Below are 16,803 nucleotides of genomic sequence, written 5' to 3'. Positions count from 1 at the left end.
TTACCATGCCGTCCCGTTCGAATATTTGTAAAAAAAATGTCTAAACTTCAAGAAATGAAAATAAGAGTTTTCATCAATATAGTTCTGTCTCTATTCTGTTTGTCAACATGTGCCTTGACATTGACTGGCGACCATTCCGTTGCTTGACTCGATATGCCCTGACATTGACTGGCGACCGGTGGATTTTCAATACGCCCCGTGACTCATCGGCCATGACTCAGTTCGCCGATACATTCCATGACAATTCCTGGCGACCACTCCATTGTCTATACATACCTTGACATTGACTGGTGACGACGTGTCCATTGAATGTACACGACCTGGACTGGTGCCCAGTCGATTTTGTTGGCGCACCTTGCGATTGGCTGGTGAATATTCTATTGTTTGTATGTCCTGACCTGCGGCGACCAGTCAATTGGTTGTTTGCTGCCTGCTATTCGGCTATTTACGACCGACTGACGACCAATCCGTTGTCTCGATCCCTTGAGATTTACTGACGACCAGTCCATTTGGTGCCTATATATCGCAAAGTCAACTGGGATAGACTTTGGTTTGACGGAGACCCCGATGAGGACAAACATTCTCGAAAATGGATGAAGGAAAAGAAACCATCTAATGCGCACATGATGCTGCCATAGAGGTGTAAGGGTAAAACAGATGTGCTCGGACTTTATTTAAATTAGTGTTGCAGATGTCTCTGATGCAATGACAACGTAGAAAAATAAAAAATTCGGGGATAAACAAAAGTTTCATTGAGAGGTTTCAAAGTCAACTGCTGTGGCGGTCCTCACGTGGGCGGGGCCCCTCGCAGGCCCAGCGGGACCAACCTGGGCATGGGCCGCCACGACACGCCCTCCGCCGCCGGCGTCGTCTGCGGTGCCGGCGGCTGGGCGGGGGGCGGGCAATCCGCCGGACCCCCGCCCGCTTTCATGTGCAGCAGCGGGGGAGGGGCCAGCGCGTGGCCGTTGAGCCCCGTAGCCTCTTCCTTGGGGGCGGGTTGACGCTCCAAAGGCGACGCCGACCGCGATACCGTCGGGCTGACGGCAGGCAGAATGGAGGACGATGTGGGGGACGGAGACTCGGGTAGCGGCGCCGGCAGCGGCGTCGCGGCAGGAGTCAACGGGAACGAGCTGTTCGGGGCATCGACTGCGGACGACAGACCGAGACTTCAGTATGCGTGAAGAAGAACAAGTTGGAGAACCCGGTGCGTGCCGTCATGCATAACTTGGTGCAAAAGAAACGAGCAGTTCTTGCAATCACCGCGCGATCAATACTTCTCGACCATCCCCACTACTTAGTTGCGTCACTTGCCAATATTGACGGACGCGATTGTAAACGCGGTGCGGCGGAAGGCTAATCAAGAAAGCGTACCTGTTGTCGCTGAAGAAGACGCGGGCGGTGGCGTGTAATCCGTCATTAGCGGGGTGAGAGTCAGGAAGGGTTGCCCCGGAAAGGCGCCCCCCACCACCGAGAGAAGCTCAGCGGGCAGGATGGCCCGGAAGCCGTCGGGGTCGCCTGCAATCGCGGTGGACGGAGCTTGTTTGAGCGCACTTTTTCGAGGACCTGTACTTAGTCCTGGAATAATCCCCCCCCCCCCGTAAATTCGCGCACGGGAAAATCCAAGCTACTTACCAGTCGCCGCGGGCACGGGGGGGAGGCTCTTGCACCGAGACAGGATATTGGGCACCGTCTTGGATCGATTCCTCATCACTGGCGGCGAGGGGGAGGCGGTGGGCGTGGCTAACTTTGGCTGATTGACAGCTGCGGTTCTAAGCGAGGGAGGGGCCGGGGCGAGCGGGACGGGGGTGGGAGGAGGCGGAGCTTGTTCCTTTGGCGGCTTCTGAGCGCAGGAAACAAATACGACGTCGTCGCCCGAAGACGGCGTTGACCGCCGAAGGGCCGCTTCGGAGGAGGGCGGGGACGCGGGACGGGGCTCGGGGGAAGCCAAGGCGGAGAGCCCAAGGTCGCTGTTTGGGGTCAAGCGCACGAGTTTTGACACATCAGCAAATCGCCATCGTCAACTGTTTGACTCTTTTGGAAATCTTTTTTTGATAGCCGGCACAAAATCAATCGCATCTGGAAAAGGCTCGGTGGGCCTTACCGGTTTCTTCTATTGGGCGGCGTCATCGTCTCGGCGACTTCTTCCGGGCGGAGTTCGCCTGTCATGGACAAACACAGCCATGTGTCGGCCAAAGGTCGTCGCTCAATAGACAAAAGCAGGACTCACCTGCGGGGGGAGCGAGCATGGCCATCAAGCGCTTCCTCTTCCTGCTCAGCGCCATCTTCTCCCTCCTCAGATGCTTTTCGCTGGCCCGCAGCGCCTCGATCTCCTGAACGGCCTGAAAACAAACACGGGCGGGAAAAGTCCTCAAACTGCAGACGCACCCCGAGTAGAAAATGCAGATGACCTTTGACCTTCTTCTGATATTCGGTCCTTGAGTTGAACTTAAGAGCAGGGAGCAATTCCATCTTTGTCGCGAGGCCACGAAGAAGTACGTCAACATGAAGGCGATGTGAGCAGCACGCCCCCCCCCCCCCCCACATGAAACGGCATTTCTCCGACGCCATTCTTTCCCCTGCCCTGCCCTTCTCGCATGTCAAAACACGCCGTGGCTGACAGAGCCGCACTGGAAAACGCGCCGCACGCCCCCCCCCCCCCCCCCATCTTCTTCACTTTGTTTCCCAACAAGAAACGTGCGTCCGCAGCCCCCCCCAAATGCTCAAAACTAAGCAAAGCCTTCTTTCTGCTCCTTGCGGTAGAGCTGACGATGAGCTGTCACGCCCCCCCCCCCCCCGACTCGCACTCACCTCGCGCAACGTGGCGGCGGTGGACACCGAGCGCTCCAGCCGCAGTTCTTTCTTCAACTTGGTCACCATCAGCGACATCCTGTGCCGCCGCATCCTCTCCAAAGCGTTGTGGACCTGCTTCTGCACAAAGAAGCTCACGTGAGTCGTCCGTAGTGGCCACAAAATGGCGACACAGTCGGAGGCCGACGGCGCCGAAGGTGACCCGATGCCATTCCAACGCCATTTGTGAGCGTTCACTACGGGACAATCAAATTCTTACACTTTCCACGGAGCGGCTCCTCTCCTGGTCGCTGAACTCGTCCGTCAAGTCGGACGAGTGATCCGTCTCGTCGCTGGACGAGTCCAGCAGGTCGATGGTGCGGACCGGGCGCCGGGGGGCCCGCAGGTCGCCCTCGTCGTCCACGATGCAGACCACGTCCAGGTCCGCCAGGTCCCGGGCGGGCTCCGGCCCTCCGGATAACGAAGTCGGCGCGGGCGAGACTCCCAACTCCGCGGGAGCCCCCCCGGGGGTCGGCGCGCTTGCGTCTTTTGGGTTATTCGAGAGGTTGGACCGCGCTTGCGCGCTGCGGACTTCTGAAATGACGAAGTCGGGAACAACGGGGACGCTTTCTTTGGCGGGAGCGGGGGCGCTCGGCCCGCCGGGAAGGTGATCCGGTGCGCGGGAGGCTGGGGCGCTTCCGTAGGCTCGACTCAAGGACGAGGAGTCGGCGAGGACCGGCAGAGAGCGGTTCACCGTGAACGACTTGAAGCCGGAAAGGGCGGAGGCGGGGCTCGGGAGCACCGGGCCGGCGAGGCGGCCGGCGGGAGCCGCCAGAGAAGGAGCTCCGAGGACACCGGGGGAACCTGAACACAAGCGGGGGACATTTCAAACCATCTGCCCTTGCGCAAACAGCGCGGCTTTGTCAAGGACGGAGCCCAAAAAAATTCACCCGTCTTGTTGGGGGCGGCCGCCCTCAGCTGGCTGATGGGGATCAGCTGGACCAGTTTGCCGTCCGGCCTGCGGTAGTAGCGGACGCCCGTCGGACTTTGCACCTGCCGCAGAATCATCTTGACCGTGGAGGGCGTGGGCACCGCCGAGTGGGACGGGCGCGGAGGCGTGACGCGGGGGCCTGCGAGCGCAACCGTTCGAAACCCCGTCAAGTCACTTTTGGGACTGGACGACACATTTATTCGGGTGAAGCGTATCATCCGCGGAATGAAAACGGAGCCATTTCGCCGCAGGCGTGTCCAGCTGCGGGCCCGGAGGGCCGCCTTCCCGCCCGCTTTGCAGCTGGAAAACCGGCCGGACGGCGGCCCGCCAGGACCGACTTTGGACACCCCCGGATGAAGGGCAACCAGTGGAAGATTCTCAACACAGTCTCTGACATCAGCAACTTGTGTTCTGGGCTCACCTGGAGGAGGAGGTGGGACCAAATAGCAAGTGAGAGTGGGGCCGGACGAAGAGGTGCCGCTTGCCAGCGCGGGGACCGGGGGGGTGGCGGCTGCCGTGGAGGCGGCCGTCGACAGCGCGGGGGCGTCGGGGGCCGGAGAAATGGCGGCTGACGTGGAGCCGACGGTTGTCGTGGAGGCGGCGGTGGATGCCGACGTGGCGCTTGACGCTAAGGCGGCAGTCGGCGTGGACGTGGTGGTGGACGTGGACGTGGCGGTGGGGTAAGTCAGCTCGTGGCAGGGAGAGGACATCCGCCGGGCCTCGGGTAAGGCGGGAATAACTCGCCGCTTCCTGGTGGGCGCCACGCGGCCGGTCAAATACGCTGCCAGGCGGTTGGCCGGGTGGAGGGCCCCCATTTCGCCCAACAGGATCTTGGCCAGAGGATACATTTTCCCATTCACCTGGAGACACACGCCAGCCGATCCATCACTCGGGCTATTGATTAGTCTGCCTCTGACATCACGACCACCGTTACAGTTTGACCGGCGTCACTCAGTTGGGTGTCAATCGTGACGACGACGGTGGTGTGTTATTCCGCGTTACCAGAAAAGAAAGCTTTCCAAACGCACCCCTCATGTTTACGCTCTCACTTTTTGTACTTTTTTTTTGGGGGGGGGGGCCTAGAAGTCCATCAAACATTTGGTGAGACAAGGGCGCCATTTCTGTGTTTGTTGAGGCCTGCGCGCATGCCCGCTGGTTGCATCTGAGGCCGGAAGAAGCGCCGCGGGCAAAGCGGGTCAAATTTGAGCCTCACCTGGATGGGGTCCCCGCCTCCCGGTCGCTTCTTACTGGCCGAAAGGAAGCCGGCGGCCGAGACGCCGTTCAGGAGGGGCAGAGGCACCCGGAAGCCGCCGCGGCTCTCGTCCGCCTGCTGGCTCCAAGCATGCGCCAGCGCGTCCTCCTCCGCGTCATTTTCGTCAAGCTCCCGAGGCAAGTCCTCCAGAAAATCCTCCTCGGTGACCTCGCGTTGCCAGGCTTCCACAGGCTCCGCCTCCGGCGATAGTTGGCTTTGCTCGCCCTGAGGAGACGTGAGAAGAGTTTTTGGACAACGAAGGCGGAGGGGCTGCCGTCACGCGACCGAGGTCCTCGACGTGTGGAAAAACGGGACTCTGGAGAGTCCACTTAACCGAGACCTCGACGACGTGACCGGTCTCGCTTTTGCACCTGAGGTCCACACCAACCTGCTGAGCTCCGTCTTGTCTGCTGATGAGAACTTTGTAGTGGATGGTGCCGCTGTCCTCCACCGTCTGACTGATGGGATTGACCTGGTACTTCAGGGCCCGGAAGGGTTTTCCCAGCCGGTCCTGGGCCATGGCCTCGCACAGCATCTTCAGCACGTGATCGCGGTCCTCGTCGCAGGTCCAGCGACCCTCGGTGAGGATGGTCAGACGTCTGGATGCCCTCGTCTCCTCCGGAAGGTTCGGAGGTGGGCCGGACGTCGGCGGGCCGGACGTCGGCGGGCCGGACGTCGGTGTGTCGGACGTCGGCGGCTCGGCCGGCGTTCCTTCTGAGGAGGTCGAGACCGCCGGGACGCTGGCGTCAATCGTCGGGGTGCGAGTGGTGTCGAGGCCGGCGGACATTTCTAATTTATCGAAAAATCGCACCCCGCTCAGACGGGAGGAACTTACCGGGATGCAGACTTGGGAGTTTTTTGCCACATTTCATCTTGCAACGTTTGGGCTTCCTGTATGGCTTCTGGGGAAGACGCAGGACCAGTCAACTGAAGTTCGGCGGCTTCAAATTCTTGATGGAGTCAGCACTCACCCGCTGCGCCGTTCCGGACTTTCCCACAAATCTTCTCACTCGGGCACAGCTGCCGGCGTCGTTTCTGGCTTTGGCTTTCTGGGTGTAAGGTGAAACGTCATTTTACTATTTGATGATTTTTACACGCGCTCATTTGCAAATTCCTTTTGACGGTGTTCCGAGATCAAAGTTCGCAGTTGAAACAGACACCCAAGTGCCGTGCACTCCAAATTGGAGTCCCACAGGGTCGCCGACCAGGGTGAGACGTACGACCGTCTGACCCCCGTTGACAACGCCAACGTCACAAAGTGGAACGCCTTGGCCGAGAGTGAGGTGCGTGTCACCAAGTTCAAACAAATATCGCCGTGTTTAGCTCCGTGAATAATAAACAAATCTCAAAGACACTCCACAACGCCGACGAGCATGTGGAGTATCGCACCTTGGACGATAATCCAGACGAGGCGATGCGGGAGGACATGGCGGAAGCTTGTGGGACGTGGGTGGCCTCCAGTTCGCAGTCCTCGCTGTCCCTCTTCCAGAGCGTCCGGATGCGTTCGGCGGGCTGAGAGACGCTCTCCGCCTCCTTGAGTACTGAAGGGGGAATGGACAAGCTCAAATGGACACCAAAGCAAGTACGTTTGCAAGTTTGCGGTATCTGTACTTCTAGTCACATAGAGAGTGCCACGGTGCTTTTGGAGCCGGCTGCACTCACTGTAGGCCATTTTCATCCTCTTCCTCTTCTTCCTTTTGCCGCTGCCGTGGCTGGAGGGGCTGGAATCGGATCCGTCCAGGTTTTTGAGCAGAACCACCTTCTGCTTGAGGCAGCTGCAACCCAGCATGCACCGCGGCCGCCCGCAGTGGCTGACTCGGGCCGTGTGGGCCAAGCTGGAGCAGACGCAGCCCAGGCGGCAGAAGTCGTTGAGGCAGGCTGGCTCGGGCCTGCGAGACAGCTGGATGGGGGCGGTGGGGTTGTCGCTCACGAAACCCTGCCGGGCGTCAGACGCGGTGTGAATGAGGGAAAACGTATCGCATTGCATACTTGCGCTACTCAAACTGCAGGCCTGCGAGTTGTGACCTGTGTGAAATTGTCACTGCAAATGAGTTAGACGTGAATGTGTGTGTTTGTGTGTGTTTGTGTGTGTTTTTCTTCCCATGTAATGGGGACGGCTGCTGTGATAAAAACAGACAATATTAAAAGAAGTGGGTACCTTCAAGGTGAAAAGCGACGTCAGCGAGATGGCGGCCCTCTCCTCCGTGATGTAGACGCGAGGATGACCGGCCCACATGGCGCCGTCCTCCAGGTCTTTCTGCCTCAGCAGGCCTCGGGTCATCGGCGGTTTCAGGACACCCGAAAGGTCGGCGGCACCCGCTTCGGGGTTCGACTGCTTCCGTTTGAATCTCTTCCGCCTCTCCGGAGGAGGGGACTGCGCGGGGGAAGGGGTCGGCGCGCCCGCCATCGGGCAGACCGCGGGCGGAGTTTGCTTTGGTTTCGGAGGTTCCGTGAGGGGCGTCGGAGTCTGGGGGGCATCCGGCAAAGTGGGAAATGGCGGGAAAGACGCCGCAGTACCAGGAAGAGCCCAAGACTTTGAACTCTTTGGCTTCCTTTCAACTTTCCTGCAGGGCTTGTTCTGCCTAGACGGGGCTTTGGCTCTCTTGGAGGGCGGGATGAAGCCGCTGATGAGGTCCGAGGCGGGCGAGGCGGCGCTTTGCTTCTTGAGGACGCTGCCGAGCGTGCGCACGTAGCTGCTGCTGCTGGTGGGAAGCTCGTAGACGGGCAGCGAATCCGCCGGCGGCTGAGAGAAACTGGCCACGCGCTGGTCGATCAGCTTGGCCTCGCTCTCCAGGTACTGATCCAGCATGTCGCTGCAGAACGCCGACAAGTTCTTCTTGGTCTGCTCCGAGCTGACAGACACTGCTAATAGCACACCTCCGTGTAAGACAACTCCCCGCCGCCGATGCAAACACACGCAAGGCACGCGTGAACGTGTGGTCACCTTCGGCCTTGGGAGGCGAAAGAGCCTCTGAGGATTCCGATGGGCTGAACTTTTCTCTCCAACCTTTAATCTGCGTCACATCGGTAGCCTTGCCAGTTCTGGACACAAACGATCCAGAAGCACCTGGAAAACCACAGAGATGAACGTACATCAACGCAGCTGGGAAAATGTTCCGGTTGGCACGGGGACAATCGGGGTACCGACAGTGAGATCCCGCCTTGGCCTCCATGACACTCACCCTGTAACGCCGGGAGCTCCTGGCCGGGGGGCTCCACGGTGACGCCCGGAGGGGGGATGGGCAGACGGACGCCCAAGTATTGCAGGTCGATGGACAGACTGGCGTCCAGCAAATTCATCTTCAGTCCAACTGAACAACACAGCACCGGCGCATTGTCGGACATGTTCAAGTCAAGGTGACCAAAGCGCTTACGTCTTTTGCGAAGGTTCGCAGAAAATAAGAAAGACACATTCAACCAACAAAGGTCCGCTTGCCTCAGTCCAACCTTTGCAGACTACTAAGAGCCGAGACTGTGCAGGTGGGGAAAAAATAGGTTGCAAGCATCCGGGTTATGTTTTACAAAGCCAATTCGCATGCAGTTGGGATGTTGCGTTCAACACTTCCGATTGACTTGAGTACGCTACAAAAAGACACTTCATGTTCCAACGGATCCAACGGGATTGTTTTGAGCGGATAATCATTCACTTGGAATTTTTGGGCTGCAACATGTTCCAAGAAAGGTGGGACAGGTGCAGGTGGCAAAAAAAAAAATGGAGTCAGTTGAGGAATGCTCATGAAACACCGGTTTGGAACATCCCACAGGCTAACTCCACCGGCCCGCCTGCAGTCCAGGCCTGTCTCCCACTGAAAATGCATGGCGCATTACAAAGCGCCAACAGAGACACTGAGCCGACGCAGTGGGGACACCCCCGGTGTACCCTGTCCCCAAACGTTTATTGGATGTTGTGAAAGGGAAAGGCAATGTGACACCATCCCGGCTGGCCTTGTAATGTTTTTCGGTATTATGTTTTTCGGTACGCCTAACACACTGTCCTTTATTGGAATCGAGTTTGTAGATAAGGTAACGCTAATTTGAGAATGTTTCACGCCATTATGCGACTTGGCCAAGAAAATTCAACTTTGTTTGCATTGTGCAGCTTTCAGGAGAAAGAAGAATTGAGATTCTGACCCTCCTGTAGCACCGGGTGGATGATCTGCTGGTGCTTCATCATCTTCATGTCTTTGACAAGAACTTCCTCAAAGGAAGCAATTGTCTCTTCTGGTGGAGGGGAAGAACAAAAAAGTCAAAACAGGAAGCTGCGAGATTAGCACAAAGAATAAACGCCGGATTGGAGCCACGCCTGTTCCAGTGGATTGACACGGAGCAGATGAAGGTTTACCGTGGGGGCCATCTTCCGTCGGATGCTCCGGGTGAACATCTGCCGGCGACGACACAAGCCGGTTGTTTGCTTCCTGCTCTTCGGGCTCAGCGATATGAAGTTTGAGAGCCTCCTAAAATGTCAAAATGTCTACTTTGTTGTTTGTGGCCTCCATTGTTTTTATTTCTAGAGTGCGTGGCCTTAAGACGACAAAGTTCGGGCCACTCGAAAGGAAGCCGTCGATGGCCGTTTGGACATGTTTCATGGCTCAGTCTCTAAGTGTCAACAAACTCGCAAAGAGCTGATCCAACATCAACTTAAAAAAATGGTACGAGTGTTTTGGGGGGTTTCCATTGGCCTAAAATGTCAAACGCTATCTGTTAGAGTGTGCCTTGACTTCCTCCATCTTGGTGAGAACTGGACTGACTATGGCCATTACTTTACATCTGACAATAAAAGCAAAACCGCTTCGGATTGTAGTGCCCGCATCCCGACCGGTGACCGATAAAATACTTTGCTTGCGAATTATGCTTCGGAACTGCTCATAAACTCGTCACTATATGGCGCCAAGACATTTGATCCAAGTCGTTAGTTACCAGAGGAGACATCTCGCAAACAAAGAAGCGTCTCGGTGACAAACTACACATGCTTGTGTGACTGCAGCAGCTACCTTGGAGGTGAAAGAGATAAATAGCTGCTCCTCGACTTCTTCCAGGTTCGGCTTCATGGTCACGTAGGCCGAGTCGTCCGTCTTCGGTTCCAAATCGGACACGGCGTGTTGTCGCCGCCGAGCCTTCCTTTTGCTCTTCAATTGTTTCGGGGATGGGATCGTCGGGACGTGCGCAACAGGAGCCGATGCAGTGGCTTCCCCAGAAACGTCGGCCGGACAGGGAGGGGTCGGCGAATCGGCGTTGGGAAACTCCACTCCCATTCCGAGATGCTCCTCCGTCGAAAAGAAGTGCACCAAGTCCGCAATGGAAGGCGTCGGGGACAAAGCGCCACCGTCCAAAGAGGAAAACGTTGGCGACAGGGCCAACGGCAGCGCGAGGGGAGACAGTTCTCCCGGGAAAGGCAGCGGCTGTTCGCTCTCTTGAAAAGAGAGAGGATCCACGGTCGGGGAATCAGAATGCATCAGGACGGGAGAGCGGGACGGATCGTTGGCTGGAGTTTCGGAAGGCAACAAGGGGGACCCCAGCGAAAGACTCTGCGATGCGGGCTGGAACACTTCAAAGGAAGGGTCCACGTAGGGCTCCGCAGGAGGCAACACCGTATGCCACTGAAAAACCGATGGGCCAGACTCTTTGCTTAGCGGCAAACTTTCGGGAGGCTTGGAGGAGCCAGAGTCCAGATCCATTGCAAAGGTGACGGACAGGGAAGGCAGCGGCTCCGGTGAACTCACCGGGGACAGGGACTCAAAGCCAAACGGAGAACAGGGAGAGTCGGGAAGAAAATGACTCGACTTGGACGCCGAGGGGAGTGCGGTTGGCACGTCGGCGGCATCCAATTCAGAGTTCAACAGTGGAGACAAAGATGAGGTAGTAAGAGTTGAACAAGTACGAGTCTTGTGGTTGGCCAGCACCGCTTTCGCCGGCTCAGGAGCTGAACAAACCAGCACGCGATCAAACGTCGCCAACGGTTTCGGATCCGGCGAGGTCTCTTTAGAAGACGGGCTCGAGATATGTTCTTTCCTCAAGACATCTGCACTCAATGCGTCCGATTCGCTCGGGGTAGGATCCCGGTTTTCAGGTTTCGAACCAGACGACGCGTTGATGGTCTGAATATCCAAAGCGGTCCTCGTTGCGGTTTGAACCTCTGCGGAAACCTGCGTGGTGGCGCAAGATTCCAATTTGCTCTTGGCCGTCTTGGTCTTAGTGGAATGCTTTTTCAAGAACAGAGCCAAGGCCGGCAGAGGAAGGGGCCGTTTAACGCTCGGCGTTTGCTGGACCTCGGACTGACATTTCGGCTCAGAAACAAGCGCTCCTTGCGCAGCCTCGCTCGTTCCCGCCGGTGGAAGCTCCCTAGAGGACTTGGGAGACTTCTCGTCTGCTTTGTGAGCATCTTGGCTTGCGGCTTTCCCTGCGGTCGTTGGAGTGTCGGTTTCCGTCAGTCTTTTGGAGGCGCCGCAAGAGTCCACGCTGCATCTCGTTAAGGAAATGTGCGCCTCTCGAATGAGGTCCCCGATTAATTGCTCTGCCGGCTGCGAGTTGCTGCCGAAGGAAACAATGGGAGGACTGGTGATTCACTTACAAGGCGCTCGTAACAAGACAACAATCTCATCGTAACGCTCCCGTCAATCAACCAGAACCAAGACGACCTGTTCATCTCGTGAACGTTTCACCTGGTCCGCGATTAGCCGTGGAGCAGATCAACTAAGCCTCGAAACATTCTAGTCTCGTTTGCAGAACGGGGTCGGTTCCCTGATACAATTAGCATCTGAAGCAGGCGACGGGGAAGCCGACGTTATTCTTGACAGAAAAATCAAGAACTCAAAACTAAAAAACAACGTGTTGTCGTGACAAACGTACAGAGACTAACAACGTTATCTTTTAACAGGGATCTGAAAAAGACACGGCGGAAAGAAGCTCTTACCAGGTGCTGTTCTTCACAACTCTGGGTGCTGATCCAGAGGACGTTTCTTGGATGCAAGTCACCCCCGAAGATTTAGTATCCAGACAAGTAGGAGCTTTGTGATTTGCAAGCAGAGACTTCAAGCTTTTCTTTGGCGCTTGCTGCGGACCGGTTGCCGCAGCTCCGTCCTGGTTGGATTTGAGCTTCAGGCCTCGTGAACCGACACCGTCCTCCCTGAGTCCCTTGGCAAACGGGTTGCAGTCCACTTTCAGCTGAGCAAACCGGCAGTTTTGGTAGGCAGTAACAGCCATGAACTCAGTCTGTTGAAATGCGAACGTGGCCACGTTTGAGGCGTTCAGCTCAATGTCTTTAGCGGCTTTGTCCGTCCGGACCACGTGAAAACGCGGAATATAGCGATGCATCGGGCGCAGTACGACATTGCCCTCCTGGTCGGCCGCGTTGCCGGTGAGCTTCAGCTTGTAAAACGAAACGGGATTCCGCATCCAGTGGTGACCTGTGGCGGGCGATTCGGGGTGCGTGAATGGAGAATTTGCCACGTGGTGTTCCGCCTTCCCGGCCATCTGCCAGCTGCTGCCGGTCCACGTGTAGCGACTCTGGTCGACCAGCTGAATATCCATCATTAAAACGTACTTCTCGGATGGCTGCAAACCAGAGATGCGGAAGCGACAATACGGAAACATCCGGCTGCCTTGCTTGGTCAGTATCATCTCCGTTTTACACCTGAAGAATTCGTTCCACATGTTGTTGTTGTCCAGAGTTACTTGGATGCCTCTGCAAGTACTCTCAGGTGTCAGGATATCCCCTCTGGGAGGCTTGCCGGGAGCGTGCTTGCTGCAGGGCGGTCCCGACTGCATGTCAACTTCGCCCGTCATGGCGGCCTCTTTGGAAGCATTTGAGCCTTGCAGGCCCCGGCCCGCGTGACCAAAGTGACCAGGCAGATAATCGGCATCGGGCGCAGCTGCGGGGCTGGCCGCCCGGCCGTCGTCAAACACCATCACTTCCTGTTGCGCCTTAGAGGCCATGGACACATCCCACGCATCTAAGGGATGGCACCATTTAGCATTTCGGATGTTTTACCAGCGGGCGCAAAAACATCCTGCAAAAAACAAACAAACAAAAAAAAAGTACTTTACCAAGCGTAATGATGTGACTAACAAATGTTCTAATGCTAACCTGTTCATAAATCTGTACTAAACATGTCATAGCATGCAAACGAGACTGTTTATTCCGTACTTAACATTTAAAATGCCTTTTCGATGAGCTGAACCTGAAACACTCCCAATTAGCTCGGCACACATTAATCCCAGTACGTTGAAAGGTCTTGGCTAGCTAGAAGTGAAAACTTCCTCGTTTTGAGACAAAATAGCATCTGGATTAGACACAGCTAGTAGCTTGCTTGCTAACATGAAACAGGTTGACTTAACAGCCAACCATTTTCTATACCACTTAGCCTCAGTAAGTTCGCAAGTAAACTGGAGTCTATTCCCAGCTGACACACTGCTTAGGAATAGTACGCCATGGACTGGTCGCCAGACAACCATTCGCAGTCACATTCACAGTAGCAATGTGACAAGTGGAAGGCATCTTGGTGGAATTTTCTTCAGGGAAAAAAAAATGGAACGAGCATAGTCAAAGTGTCCTCTTCTAAAAATAATTTGCGCTGTTTAAGTCGCGATTGTTGGTCAAATGAGGTCATTTGAAAATGTCATTTTTGCCACATCATCTTGGTCTTGGAATATTTGCCCATATGAGCTTTTTGGTGTACATTTTGAACTGAAACTTGCCAATCGGAAAAAGGATTCCCCACAGAGCAGACGAAACGAATCGGTTCCAGAAGAAATGATGAGGAAAAACTGAAGTTATAGCCTACTGTTTTATGTGAGTTTATTTTATTTAAGAGATTATAGGCGTTATTACAAATAAACCATCTCTTTCTAAAAAGCTCCCTCCCCTCCGCCCACCAAACAGGAAAAACTACATTTTTCATGAACCCATCATCCGATTCCATCATGCTAAGACACAGTGTATGACAAATTGGTATCGATGGCAATCTTGTCGCATCGCTATTCCCCGCCACAGACAATTCATTGTATTCAACAAACATATCCAATTTTTTTCCCAACGCACCCATTATCTACATTTGAAATGTGCTTTATTTTGAGCTCAGTGACTCAACTAGAAATGACTGGTTGCATATTATATGATATACCACAAGTTAACTTTACAATAAAAGCTCGATTTGCATTTTTTGTCTGCATGGTGCTTTACATACAACATATCCTACTGCCTAACCAGGTATCATGCAACCAGGACTTAGACTCGGCTAACTAGCCAGCTAGCATGTTAGAAAACTAGCATGCCAGCAGGGCCTGAAGCACAACCTCCACGAAACACGACCATGCGTTGTCGTGACGTCACTCAGTTTACCTTCCACACGGTTAAAAGCTTCTACCGCGCGGACATCGTGATCTCAATCCATTTGATGGCCGTTTCTCCTCTGTTCGCGTCTCATCATCATCTTGCTTCCTTGCTTCCCCCGACCGCGGCTAGGCTAGCAGCGTGCTGCCGTCTGTAGGTCGGTCAGTCAGTCACTCGGTCGGTCCGTACGTGTACTCGTTACGTCACGACGCTTTTTTTTTGCGCTCTCTCTCTCCCCGGCCGCCATTTTGACACCGTGCGGCGGCCACCAGCATCCTCTCCGTCTTAGGTACGACGTCGTCGTTCCACCGGGACCGTCATCACCGTCCCCAGCGTTGCCGTCCGACAGCCGACGGCACCGCGTTGGCCCCGAAACAAATTCGGTAGGGTTTGCGCTGCGGCGAGAGCCCCAACAACAACGTAGGACCCCCCCAAGTGGGACGTGTACTAGTCTGGAGTAACTCAACTACGACGTGTCGTAACACAACAACGACTCATCGGAGTCGTGGTACTGTAACATAACGACGGGTTTCAGATGGCGCAACGACGCGCGTAGCGGTGTGTGGTCAACTGCGACGACGTGTAGTATTACAACTACGACTGCGTAGGTACGACAGTACTGGGCTAACGACGCCGAATTTGAGTAACAGGCGTAACCCGACACAAAATGGCGGCACTATTTTTTTTCGTCCAAGGGTACGGTAGCGGAGCGAATTAATTACGTACTTTCAGTGGGGCGATTTCAAACAAGTTTCAGTTTAAACTGTTTTTCTGCATGGGTTGCACCGTCTTTCTGTAAAGCTAAACTGGATTACTGTAATTTTGAGAACGTTTGTCGACATATCTGTCGATGTCAAAAGTTACAATTCAATCTGGACTGTATTGTGTAAACCAACAACATGCCTGCCATTGTAAATACTCAATATAATAATATAGTTTTAAGATTCATAGGCCACACCTCCCCGCCATCCATCCATCCATCCGTTATCCGCACAAAGGTCGCTGGCGTGCCAGATCCTGAACTGGTTGCCAGCCATTCGCAAAGTACACCCAATGGTGCTCACAATCACAGCTAGGGACAATTTGGAACCGTCAGTCATCCCACCCGTGCTTGTTTTTGGAATGTGTGAGAAATCCGGAGTACCTGGAGAAAAACCGCGCAGGCACGGGGAGATCATGTAAAGCCCACACAGGAAGGACGGACCCGGAAGTGAATCCTGTACCTCTGCGCCGCGAGGCTGACCTGCTAACCCACCACAAGGACGCTCGCATACGCTATAATGTTATGGTACTTGTTGTTGCGGTCCTGTCACAATGTATACTTTTCTTTCTAGCCACATATTCAATTGCCAGCCATTATGCCGTTCAACGTTGGATATGCTAAGCTTTAACACGGTTCCTGCCAGACGTATTTGTAGAAGTGCAGCTCTTACTCTCAGTATTGCTATTCGGCGCTTTTTAATGAGGTGTAAAATCTGAATTTTGAATCACATGGTGCAATGCTAAATTGTTTATTTCGAGCCTTGCACGTCCTGAAATGAAATAGTATCGCATAACTTTTGATGGCACTACATGGCATTACCGGTACGTGCAACCCTAGCCTTACTAGTGCTCCATAAAACATGTTTTCATTTGAGCCAACTATTAGGTTCGATATCCCAGATCGATAATCGGATTGGTCCGATCAACAAAAACGGTTTCGCATCATAGCAGTCAAAATAAAAAAAAATGTCCGCTATTAGCTATTGTTCCAGACTGCGCTCCCGCTTCTGTCCAGCAGTGTGGATGTACAAAAAAATATCTTGATCCATGAAAGTCTAGCAAATTCACTTAGTGGTTAAAGTCAATTCAAATCAACTTTGTCAAATGGGCTCGATGTGCAACATCCAGCATGCATATATAAACAAACATAATTTTTAGGGCGATATTACAATGTTGGTTAGCCGATAGTGGCCGTGATGGGCAGGACCGGCCCGGAAATAAACCGGCCGTTGGGGAAAATGAACAGGTTTTCCCGAAATTCCAATACCCCGGCTTACGATTGTACAAAAAATTGATGTTATTAATTTTTTATGAAGACCATTGTTAACTATATTCATTATATCTACCAGATGCTCCAAAGCAAAGCGCGGTGAGTCTCTGGCCTTGAAATACACAACTAAATACGGTAGAAATGGTTTCGTGTCAAAGCCTCTCAAAAGGTGTCCTCTGCGGTCTTGTTTTTTTTTTTTTGCAGGGCATAAGAAGCTACGCCGCATTCAAACGCTGAGTGTGCGGCAAAAATTTGCCAGTCGTTTGGTTCTTCCGTGTTGCGCGCAGTATGGTTGGTCAAAAACCCAACCGTTTAAAAACAGAACTACTTCACACCATTGCAGGTCAACCAGTCCTCATCACACAGTCGGTGTGAAGTGGACCACCAAAGAAAAGCAACGTCACAGAAAATGG

At 54.2% G+C, this 16,803-nt stretch overlaps 2 protein-coding genes across 3 annotated transcripts in view; one reads left to right on the top strand and one right to left on the bottom strand.

The window, feature by feature from the left end:
• The window catches only part of LOC127614745 (cofilin-2-like), an 84,599-nt gene that overhangs the window by 12,269 nt on the left and 55,527 nt on the right, over nt 1-16,803 (top strand). The window lies entirely within an intron of this gene.
• Nucleotides 650-15,331, bottom strand: mgaa (MAX dimerization protein MGA a). Of its 2 annotated transcripts, none has more exons than XM_052086084.1 (23): nt 14,368-15,331; nt 11,941-13,036; nt 10,022-11,558; nt 9,373-9,484; nt 9,162-9,251; nt 8,213-8,341; nt 7,975-8,097; nt 7,189-7,895; nt 6,693-6,966; nt 6,420-6,571; nt 6,002-6,079; nt 5,866-5,932; nt 5,419-5,744; nt 4,992-5,255; nt 4,200-4,638; nt 3,738-3,917; nt 3,068-3,651; nt 2,809-2,928; nt 2,228-2,339; nt 2,102-2,159; nt 1,633-1,967; nt 1,372-1,515; nt 650-1,146 (listed from the first exon to the last, which is right to left on the bottom strand). In XM_052086084.1, the coding sequence occupies exons 2-23, from the start codon at nt 12,960-12,962 to the stop codon at nt 788-790; spliced, it is 7,212 nt and encodes a 2,403-aa protein (XP_051942044.1). In that variant the 5' UTR covers nt 12,963-13,036; nt 14,368-15,331; the 3' UTR covers nt 650-787. The 2 variants fall into 2 exon arrangements, with proteins under 2 accessions (XP_051942044.1, XP_051942045.1); XM_052086085.1 differs by having other exon boundaries at nt 7,189-7,892.

Source organism: Hippocampus zosterae, chromosome 14, assembly GCF_025434085.1.
Source record: "Hippocampus zosterae strain Florida chromosome 14, ASM2543408v3, whole genome shotgun sequence".
In the NCBI taxonomy this organism is placed as follows: Eukaryota; Metazoa; Chordata; class Actinopteri; order Syngnathiformes; family Syngnathidae; genus Hippocampus; species Hippocampus zosterae.
This window is presented reverse-complemented; position numbering and strand designations above follow the sequence as displayed.

What these genes read in the sequence shown, in the direction of transcription:
- mgaa (XM_052086084.1), bottom strand. Translation starts at nt 12,962, where the DNA reads ATGGCCTCTAAGGCGCAACAGGAAGTGATGGTGTTTGACGACGGCCGG. An exon ending in CCACCCGGTGCTACAGGAGG is followed by an intron (nt 8,342 to 9,161) that starts GTCAGAATCTCA and finishes TGTGTTGTTCAG; the next exon opens with TTGGACTGAAGATGAATTTG. An exon ending in ACTCCCAAGTCTGCATCCCG is followed by an intron (nt 5,745 to 5,865) that starts GTAAGTTCCTCC and finishes CGACCTCCTCAG; the next exon opens with AAGGAACGCCGGCCGAGCCG.